Genomic DNA, 11,468 nt, shown 5'->3' with positions numbered 1-11,468 from the left:
AGCTGATCAGGTGTATTTTGAGGCATTGTGGTTTGCAACTGTTATCTACTTTGTGGGTTAAACTGAGACTATTTGATAACTGAATTACTGAACTGTGTGTGACTTGGTCTGTTAACCGGACTCTGAATACCTCTATATTTCTACATAGTAAACTACTATATTTTTATACTATTCAGTGTCTCTGTATGCTGGTTTGTGTGTGTTATTCCATATCACTCTCATTACGCTTCTCTGCATACTCGCTCTTCTAACTGGGAGCTTAATTACTTAACATGGTATTACCATGCTTTTTAGATAGATCTTCTGTATGTATCCCCACTTCCAAAATGGCCATCCTTTCAAGTCATGGTACAACAAAGTTTCTCCCTTTCCAAACTCATATTGACATAGCATCTTTCACCTCCTTGTTCCTCAGGCTGTAGATCAAAGGATTGAGCATGGGGATCACAACCGTGTAGAACATAGAGGCCCATTTGTCTTGGTCCATGGAATAGCTGGAGCTCGGCCGAAAGTACATGAAGAGTATTGTCCCGTGGTATATCCCAACAGCTGTCAGGTGAGAAGCACAGGTGGAGAATGCTTTGTGTCTGCCCTCAGTGGAGCGCATTCTCAAGATTGTAGCCAAAATGTAAACATAGGATACAAGAATCATTCCAATGCTGCTTGCTTCAACAAAGCCGACAAAGGTAAATAACACAATCTCACTAATATATGTATCGGAACAGGAGAGCATTAGAAGTGGAGGCTTATCACAGAAGAAGTGATTGATAACATTGGAGCTACAAAAAGATAGCCGGAATGTAGAGGAAGTTTGTATTATTGAATCTAGCAGGCCTATAAAGTAAGCAATAGTGATCATTTGCTGGCAGGCCTTTTGGGACATTACTGTTGGATAGAGGAGTGGATTGCAGATGGCCACATATCTGTCATAGGCCATCACAGCCAACAGAAGGCATTCTGCATTTGCAAGGATAGCAAATACAAAGAGCTGCATAACACAGCCATTGTAAGAAATCCTTTTACTTTCACTTAATAAGTCAATCAGCATTTTAGGAGCAATGGTTGAAGCACAGCAGAGATCAACAAAGGAGAGGTTGCCCAGGAAATAATACATGGGTTTGTGAAGTTGGGGCTTGGTGCAAATCAAGAGAATCATCCCCACATTCCCTAATACAGTGATGACATAAACCAAGAAGAAGACTATAAAAAGAACAAACTGCATTTTGGGATTGTCTGTCAATTCCTGAAGTATGAATTCAGAGAAGGCAGAACCATTTCTTTTATCCATGATTTTCTGAGTAGATGGATTGGTTCAGGTGATTTGCTGATCCTGAAATGTACTTCTGATTCCTTGTTAGGAAAAAGAAAATTATATTACTTAGAGGTTCATTCCTCTTCCTATCTTCATGCAAGAAAAATCTGGATTTTTTTTTAACAGGATTGAGGCCACACTACTTACTTAACTCAGTATACAGCATATTTGCTAGATTGAATCTATTTATTTTGCAAAAATGTAGTCTTTGAATATATGTATAAAATTCTAATATACCTGCTTCATTTCCTGTTTCAGTTACGTGAAGGGTGCAGATTAATATATTGCTACAGTAGATATGTTGCTATAAAATTATGTGTCAAATTTTAATGAATTTATATCTGCTAGCAGCCATCATTCCCTCTCTTCCATTTGTTTGGAAACTTTGCATCATATCACAGAAAGGGGGATCATTTGAAGGCTCCAGGTCAGTGGTGGGATTCATTTACCTTCGCTACCAGTTTGCAAATGTGAGTGCGCTCGCTACCCTGGCACACACCACCTTCTGTTCATGCATATCGCCTTCTGTGGATGGGCAAAACCTCCAGCTGCTGCTGCTACCAGTTTGCATGAACTGGTAAGAACTGGTAAAATACCCCACAGCTCCAGGTCTCCTATTTCAGGTTCCATTTATCCAAATATTCCCTTGAGACAGTAGATGGTAAGGTGGCATTAGAAGAGTACATGAAATTCCCACACCATTAATTTCTCCAGTTTTGCTTCTTTGGGATCCAAATTTCAGGTTTCACAAGCCATGAAGAGTCTTAGTTTCCATGGCTCTCAATATTCTATCAACATGGCATTTCATGCCCTTTTATGGTGCAATGAAACATTTGTTTGTTTTTCCATAACTTTTTCCTTCATATTTCCCAAGTGATATACTTTGCTGTACTTAGGGTGTTTCTTGCTTATGTTCATAGCTGAACCTCTTTTTATGTGGAGCCAAATAATATAGGAGGTAGAGATATTGAATTAACCTGTCTCAAAGGTGCTTTTTTCAAAAGGAAACTGGACATTTTTTTTCTTGAAGAAGGCATTTCACTTCCAAGAACCTTATCAGTTCTGAAAAGACTGTGACCCTGAGGGCACAGAGAAGTCCCCAAGAGGCTCAATGGGTCTCAATAAGAATGCGAATGACCAGATGACTGCAAAGAAATACGATCCTTCCATTCCTCAACCCATCTTGTCTGAACTAATCCTATCAACCATCCCACTGTCCTGTCAGAATTGATGAAGCTTCTTGGATGAGATGTGAAACATTTCTTCCTTAAGCAAAAACATAGCCCAATTGCCTTTTGAAAAAAGCCCCTTTGAGATAACCATGGCCTGGGTGACTGAGAATCTCCATAGACAATTAACTGTTTATTCCCCTTTGCCTAGTCAGTCTTTCTCTGCCCAACTCATCTCACAGGGTTGTTTTTGTGGGGAAAATAGGAGGATGAGGATGTGTTGGATATGCTTGCCACCTTGAGTTATTGGTAAAAATAATAAAGGCAGGATATAAATATACAAATACATAAATAAATAAATTTTAGACCAGCATTTCAAGGATATCAACTTGAGACATCAATCAATATTTCAAGACAATATGATTTCTAGAGACATCTTAAAAGGCAGGAGTACAACCTTTGCAAAGTGATGCCTCCAAATATTCACTGACATCTCTCCATGATCAACAATGTAAAAAGACAGTGAAAAAGCAGGCGCACCAAAAGGGCTGCATTCTCCTGAAGCCTCTACTAGTGTGAATCATCTATCATAATAACCAAAGGCTCTGTATGTCAAATATGTGCATGATGCCTGTTCAAGATAATTGTTTTTATTTATGAAGCCTTGAAGCCATAAGAGCAATAAAAACTCCTCTATCAGTTTGGTTAAATATCAAATACTTTGGCTGAGATTATTCTTAATGAAGAACCTCACAATAGCTCCTCTAAAGAGGCAAGGTGAAAAAAAAGTATTGGTGGTCTGATTGATTGTTGTCAAGCAGAATCCCTTAGACATTCTTATAAACCAAGATGGAGGAAGATAAAACCTTATGCACTTTCTGAGGAGTAAAGTAATCACACTTATTGAAACAGAAAGCAAAATGGATACCCTAGACATAATGTTCCCTCCAAAGACATCATGTCTGCCATAAATATGAAATTTCGTCTCCACAAAGAATCTTCAAAGTTCTCATGATTGAGTTTAGATGGTCTGAGTGGAGGCTGATGTTCAACTGGGAAATCCTTTAGAGCTCCCAATTCACTTCCTAGATAACAAGGCAAGAAGCATATCTCTTCCATTTTTCATGACAATGGTCCAAGCAATTTCCTGCCATTCTTTGGGATGTTTTCCCAATTTTCCTTTTAATTGATGTCTTATTCTTAAACTAGAAAGATCTAACTTAATTAGATTAAATTAAACTTAATAAAGCCTGGATCAGACACTTGAGTAGAAAGAATTCCTTAAGATGAAGATGAGCCTGTCTTGTTAAAAGAATCTTTCTGATACTAGTCATTTGATCTGTATTCTAATTTTTTCAGGCTTTTTCTACATTAGGAGACTCTATTGAAGGGATCCTTGCAATGGTCACATTTCCTTTCTTCTTACAGCAAAATGACCCATCTGCGATTAAGTTTTAAGAAATATTTAACATCTCAAATGTAGAAATCATTCTAAAGCCACTGAAACTCTAACATTTAGTTTATCTCTGACTTTAGTGCAATTTAGAAACTTCTCAGTAATATTTCTTGTATGGATTGTTATTGTTAATATAATTTAAGGTTTCTATAAATCTTATTGTGAATTAGCCAATGTACCTGGACTTGAATCAGTGGTTTCTTTGCTCTTGCAAAGCTGTAAATAGGGGCAGAGATCTTAAATCTCTTTTCATATCATTTGGGATATTATCCCTTATGTATTTCAATAACCCAGAGATTCTGGAAATAAGTTGTTGCATTTTCATGCTTTGTTGTGATAGTTTTAATTGGACACTATTGTTAACTAAATAACATCTTGAGTCCCAAGCTACAACTCAACAATTTTCAGGCCCAGCCCAAGAGCAACACTGAACAATCCAGCCAAAGTTCAGTTCTTTATTTGCTGAAACCATATAGACAGAATCTTGAGAGTGTAATCCTATCCACTCTAACTCTAACCGATATACCCTGGGAAATACACCCTGGCATATTTCCTTTTCCAATTACTTTTGGAAATTCAGATTAACAGAGTTGGAAGGGACCTTATAAATCATGTAGTCCAATCTCTGCCCCCCCCCCCCATGCAAGCAGGAGACCCTACACCATTTTTGACAAATGGACAAATTCTATGGAATGGTATCCTAATTCTTTTTCTCATTCTCTGATCTAGCTTTCAGCTGTGTTGACTCTTGTCTCATCCCCACCATGTGTTTTCGGGAAACTGTGGCTTTCATGTTGTCCATTACACTACATCCCCCTTCGTAGCTACAATACATTACACCAATCTACAACTCAAACATGTTTGGCTGCTCATAAACAACATACTTTGCCTACTAAACACTAGGAACAAAATACCTTGACCGCTGCTATATATCGCGAGCCTTGCACTTGCTAGGATTGTAGTGGTCTTCCTGGGAAGAAATGTGAACTGTTAGCAGACCTGATAACTATGGTGGAATGAAGAGGAGGCAAGCAGTCCAGCTGTTTGATAGTTCCCCTCTGAACAAGTGGAGAACCTGAGATCAACCACAAATGCTCCAGATAGTTGCTCCTTACAAGGACAGGAGTCACCCTCAGCTTTAGACCTCTGGGAGATGAGAGAAATCCATCTTCACTCAAACTGAGGTCACATACTTTCTTTTCTAATTACCGTGTTTTCTCGAAAACAAGACAGGATATTATTTTCTTTTGACCCCCGAAATAAGCACTTGGCCTTATTTTTTGGGAGGTCTTATTATTTTTGAGGTGCAGGAGGCGGTGAGCGTGGTCACCTCATGGCTGCTGCTGTGTTGCAATATTTTCAGGGAGGACTTATTTTGGGGGGAGGGCTTATTTTAGCCTATGCGCTCAAAAGCCCGATTGGGCTTATTATCCAGGGAGGTCTTATTTTCAGGGAAACAGGGTACTTTTGCAATTTCTTTCCTAATTACTTTTGGAAATTGCTTGTTAATTGCTTTTCAACTATTAGGAATCTTTGGATGAACAACTTTTACAGCACTGTGTGAATTTGTTTTGTCTTTGGCAAAAGACGTTTTAAATCCAAATGTTAAGAACCACAATTCAGAATGTGACTCCGACCTTGAATCTGACAATGTTGCTACTGCTGACCCTACGTTTTAGCCTCAAGAAGACTCAAGATTGTATCATTGAGATACAATAACTAAAATATAAGAACTAGCCCTATTAGTTTCTGCTAATTGTAGAGATCTATAGCAAATTCATTAAAAAATATGTTCCTTATTGCATGGCAGGATTTTCTTTAGCATTGTGAGTAATAGTATCCAGTCAATGCTGTTTCTTAAAAGTCTAGTGCTCTCCATAATGATGGGGAAAAGCATTGTTTAGTTTTTTCAGGAGTTCTTGAATAGATTCTTGCATAACAGACTCAAGTAACAGACTCAAGCTCAACCCGTCCAAGACTGAGTGGCTGTGGCTACCGGCGCCCCGGTTCAACCAGCTTACTCCATCACTGGCCATTGGGGGCGAACATCTGGCCCCCGTGGATTGGGTACGCAATTTGGGCGTCCTTCTAGATATCCGGCTGTCAATGGACGACCATGTGACAGCCATGGCCAGGGGGGCATTTCACCAGGTTCGCCTGGTGCGCCAATTGCGTCCCCTATTGAACCGGAGCTCCCTTCGCACAGTCACTCATGCGCTTGTGACGTCCCGGCTAGACTACTGCAACGCTCTCTACATGGGGCTCCCCTTGAGATGCACCCGAAGGCTGCAGTTGGTTCAGAATGCGGCCGCGCGGGTAGTTTCGGGAGTCTTTAGATACTCCCACGTAACACCTCTCCTGCGCGAGCTACACTGGCTGCCTGTGGCCTTTCAGGTGCGTTTCAAGGTGTTGATTATCATCTTCAAAGCGCTCCATGGCACAGGACCTAGCTATTTGCGGGATCGTATCCTGCCCCATACATCCCTTCGGCCGATTCGCTTACACAGAGAGGGACTCCTCCGGGTGCCATCCACTAGGCTGTGCCAGTGGGCGACGCCCAGGGGAAGGCCTTCTCTGTGATGGGCCCGACCCTCTGGAATCACCTTCCCCCTGACATTAGAATGACTACGGATCTCCGCTCCTTCCGCTGGAAACTCAAAACCCACCTGTTTCATCTAGCCGGCCTGGCCTAATTCCAGCTTTCCCACCTCAGTTTGTATTTTTAAATTTTATGGTTTGGTTTTAAGGTTTAAGTTTTAATTTTTATAAATTTGTACAGGGGATATTTAATTCAATTTTAGTTATGTATATTATTGAGTGTATGGTTTTTAAATTTGTACCTGTACACCGCCCCGAGTCCCTTCGGGGAGAGGGGGCGGTCTGGAAGTTTAATAAATAAATTAATTAAATTAATAAACCTTTGCTATAAAGAAAATTAACCAGATGCTCGGTGGCTGATATAGCTTGAGGGTAGGTATGTTGTATCTTGCAGAAACCTGTGAAACTCACTAGAACTACTTTCCAAAGAATTAAACCCAAAACATCTCAAGAAGTGAAAGATGGTGCAAGTTATTCCTAGTTTTGTGTGACTTGTTGAAGGAGACACAGCAAAGCTATCAAGGCAGCATAAGCCTTTTAGGACTTACTAGATTGGCTGAGAATGGAGGATACAAGAGTTCCCTCCAGTGGAGATCTGCTGAGCTCTAGTGTTTTCTAGCTAATTTATAAGGTTTTTTTTCACCCCTCTCGTATCACCATTAGATCAGAGAGATGTGCATTCAGCCCTAGAGTAATAGAGCTTAGGTATAAAAAAACCTCCCAAACAAAGTTTTCCATGTGAAGAGATTAGAATCAGTTTATAAACATACAAGGTATTGGTTCAGAAAGTATACAATTTTATTAATCAGGAACCGAACCCTACCCATAGGAACATATGTAAACTCTGCATCTCCAAAGATGATTAGGCTAGTTCTGTGAAATTCTGAAGAAAAAACAAAATCACCCCTGGTCCAATTAGACAGCACAGAAGTAGATGAATTTCTTTTGTCCCTTGGCATAAGACCAATGGAACGGGCAAATTGCATCCTAAATGAAAAGACCAGTTATAATATATTAACATACTGTTCCTTTAATAGTTTTATGCACATCAAATTAAGTTATAGAAATATGATGATGATGATAATGATGATGATGGCCACCTATGTACTAAAGGTAGTAGTGTTGTTGGTTATTATGGGAACAAAACCATGAGCTCATTAGCACTGCCACTTTTGAATGGAAGTGTGCCAAGTGTCTTCCTGAATCTATTCCCAATGTTTCCATAACATATTTCTCTCTTGTTAACATCTCCATGATCACTTTGCCCTTGTTATGGCCATTATGGCTTAACTTTGAGTGCCATTCTTACCAGCTATTTGGGAAACTCCATTCCTGCCTAAGATCACTGGTCAGGACTGTCACTGTGTTTATTTGGTTTGCCAGCTGTGCCTACATTCTGAGTTATACGGCAGAATGAACTGTCTCTTATCAGCAATGATTTACTGTGCATGTCATTACATCACAAACTTTCTTTACTTTTATTCTTTGTCTGTATGCCAAGGCAGACAGGAACTCTCTGCCAAGATGTAATCAATTAGCTTAGTAAGTTTGCATTTTTACATTCTTTACAATTAAAATGTTTTTTTTTCTTAGATTATGCCTCGGGTTTATTTTTCCTTATTTCAAAAGTACACTTCAGGAATTCACACCCTGACAAGGACTACTGGCTGCTTCTAATTAAAGATGGAGCTCCCAGAAGATGTATGAGGTTCTGAAGTGAAATAATGAAGAGATATGCAATAATTCTGATCCGAGATTCATTTCTAATTCATTAATTATTTTATTTAAATGTCTTGGCTACCCAGCTCTAGTGGAGTTCTGAATAAAACAAACACAACAAAGGCTGATCATAATAAGACCATGAGAAGATCAAATATCTTTCAGTGCAGTCAAATAGAAGCCTATCAGGAGATTATATGTAACATAAGAAAAAAAATGTATTATTGTTTTTATCAGAAGATGTTGACGCTTATATTGGGTGTGTGCGTGAGTGCTAAGGGCTCAAATTCTCAAATAACTTCTCAGCCCTATCCTCTATGAATTTATATAATTTTCAGTTCTTTTGGTGGAAATTAATTACATAATGTATAGGAGTAGTTTCATTGATCTGTCTAAAAGAGGGATATCAAACTCAAGGCCGGGGGGCCTGATGCAGCCCACAGAGTGCTTAGATCTAGCCTGTGGGGCCACCCTGAAAACAGCTAAGGACTGGCCCGTTGTGCCTCTGCCTGTGAAAACAGGTGGCCCTTCCCACGCCCTGTTCTCTCTGGCAGAGGGTTACAGGAGACCGTTACAGTTGAAAATAGAGCTCGGGAGCCTGTTTTCGCTGGCAATGTTAAGAAGCAGTGTCATTTGCCCCCAACATGAGTGACGTTGAGTTGGCCACACCCACCCTGGCCATGCCTCCCAACTCTGAGGTCAAGCACAACCCTGGTGTGGCCCTCAATGAAATTGACTTTGATACCCCTGGTCTAAAAGCTCTTACTGCTGAAGGATCATTGGTTCTGGTGTTATGAAAAAGAGTGAAAGTTGTTTCTCTGACAAAGTTCTCAAAATACTTTTGTGACCCTGTCTCCTTGGGGTTTTTTTTCCAACGTAAAATGCTCCAATCTTTTTGTTGCCTTGAATATTTAATATGTTTTAATACAGCCCTATCAACTGCTTCAACTTGTAAAGTTCTATAAGAATGTTGTAGAAATCAATTCATTATTCCAGCTCAGGATTTCTTAAGCTTTGTAAATTATAGAAATTATCTTACATTGAGGGAGAGAAACTCAGATTTTAAAAAATATTTTATTTAATTTATTTTGATTGGATACGCCTTAATACAACTCTTCAGACATGTATCCCTCTTTATATGTTGGATTCCAAATTCGATGCCTTCTAATTAATATTGTCATAAACTGAACAAGGCTAACTGAACTGATCGTCTTATTTTCCACAGAAAGAATATGAGTATTTTCAACATAAAGATGAAAAGTATGGTTAAATATCAAATCTGACTGAAATATTTGGTTCATTACATGTTGAACTACTTGCAACATGACAAATTCAGAACTAATAACAACTTTTAATTTACTTCCGTAGAACTCTGAATGCTTATATAAGCTTTCAGCCTTGGGTTTTCCACAATCAAAAATTATGCAGGGTTTTAATCCTACAATTAACCATCTTGCTTTATGAAACTAGGAACTCTCATTTTGTGGACTCTTGCTATGCTACCATTGTTGGTGGCTGAAGATCCTGGGAAGTGGCTAAGAGCCAGAAGTGCAAGTTTATCTGATTAAACTGAAAAAGTGGTTCAGCAGGATTGAGACTATTGTTAGTTAAGTCTACTATGTTAAATAAATTGTGATTGTTATTGAGATAATATTCAGAAGTATAAAAGGTCACAGAACATTATGATACAATGCATTTCTTTTACCCAGTGATGTTATTCCTCTTTAGAAGGACAGAGATTATTACTGAATGACATTGTTCCTTACATTTATTTGGGTTTCCTGTCTTTAAAAGTCCATACATTGCCCACTGATTTTATCAGAGCATCTTTCACCTCCTTGTTCCTCAGGCTGTAGATCAAAGGGTTGAGCATAGGGATCACGACCGTGTAGAACATAGAGGCCCATTTATCTTGGTCCATGGAATAGCTGGAGGTGGGCCGGATGTACATGAAGACTATGGTCCCGTGGAATATCCCAACAGCTGTCAGGTGAGAAGCACAGGTGGAAAATGCTTTGCGCCTGCCCTCAGAGGAGTGCATTCTTAGGATTGTAACCACAATATAAACATAGGATATAAGGCTCATGCAAATGCTGCATGCTTCAATGAAGCCATCAATGATAAGCAGCACAAGCTCATTAACAGAGGTGTCAGAACAGGAGAGTACAAATAGTGGAGGCATATCACAAAAGAAATGATTAATAAGATTTGACCTGCAGAATGTGAGTAGGAATGTAGAGGAAGTGTATACTATTGTATCCATTAAGCCTATGCAATATGCAAAAGCAATCAATTGTTGGCAGAGGGTTTGGGACATTGTCGCTGAATAGAGAAGTGGGTTGCAGATGGCCACATACCTATCATAGGCCATCACAGCCAACAAAACACACTCTATGTCTACAAAGAACACATAAAAAAAGAGCTGTGTAGCACAGGCATTGTAGGAAATCCTTTTACTTTCACTTAATAAATCAATCAGCATTCTAGGAGCAATGGTTGAGGAACAGCAGAGATCAACAAAGGAGAGGTTGCCCAGGAAGTAATACATGGGTTTGTGAAGTTGGGTGTTAGTGCATATCAGTATAATCATCCCAATATTCCCTAACACCGCAATGAGATAAATTGAGAGGAAGATAAAAAAAAGAACAAGTTGCATTTTGGGATTGTCTGTGAATCCCTGAAGAATGAATTCAGTAATGATAGAATCATTTCCTTTATCCATGAGCTGTCACAATGGGTGCTGGGTTCAGAATATTAGCTGAATATGAAATGTCTTTTAAAAAAAAATCTATCAAAGGAAGGAAAGAAAATTTGCTTTCTTTAGAGTTCCATCTATCTTGGTTTCTCTATAAAAATAACCATGAGGACCAGGATCACATTTCCAGTGTATTCATCTAAATCAGACATATCAAAACCGTGGCCCAGGGACTGCATGTGGCCCTGGACAGCTAGCAATGCAGCCCTACAACCCCCCCCCCCCCAAATAAAGGACGTTTGTTATTTATATACATTAACTACATTATACATTTTATATGTGGCACAAGACAATTCCACTTCACTCAATGTGGCCTAGGCAAGTTAAAATATTGGGCACATCTGATCTACATGATCGTTAAATTTGCATTAAACTTAAATACAAGGCAGTATACAGCTATTCTAATGTTTATTTCATTTGTTGAGGCATTGCATGTGAAAATTCATATTAATGCTCTGT

The 11,468-nt window shown here is 39.1% G+C and overlaps 2 protein-coding genes across 2 annotated transcripts; both read right to left on the bottom strand.

The window, feature by feature from the left end:
- Nucleotides 1-376: 376 nt before the first annotated feature.
- LOC309392192 (olfactory receptor 5AR1-like) lies at nucleotides 377-1,288 on the bottom strand (the record flags this gene model as incomplete). Its single annotated transcript, XM_081953192.1, has 1 exon — nucleotides 377-1,288. The coding sequence occupies one exon, from the start codon at nucleotides 1,286-1,288 to the stop codon at nucleotides 377-379; it is 912 nt and encodes a 303-aa protein (XP_081809318.1).
- An 8,734-nt stretch (nucleotides 1,289-10,022) lies between these two features.
- On the bottom strand, nucleotides 10,023-10,976 carry LOC309392102 (olfactory receptor 5AR1-like; the record flags this gene model as incomplete). Its single annotated transcript, XM_081953085.1, has 1 exon — nucleotides 10,023-10,976. One exon carries the CDS (start codon nucleotides 10,974-10,976, stop codon nucleotides 10,023-10,025), a length of 954 nt encoding a protein of 317 aa, XP_081809211.1.
- Between the last annotated feature and the right edge of the window lie 492 nt (nucleotides 10,977-11,468).

Source organism: Natrix helvetica (genome assembly GCF_964273705.1).
Source record: "Natrix helvetica genome assembly, chromosome: 1".
NCBI lineage: Eukaryota > Metazoa > Chordata > Lepidosauria > Squamata > Natricidae > Natrix > Natrix helvetica.
The sequence above is the reverse complement of the archived record's forward strand: the minus strand, read 5'-3'. Positions and strand labels throughout refer to the sequence as shown.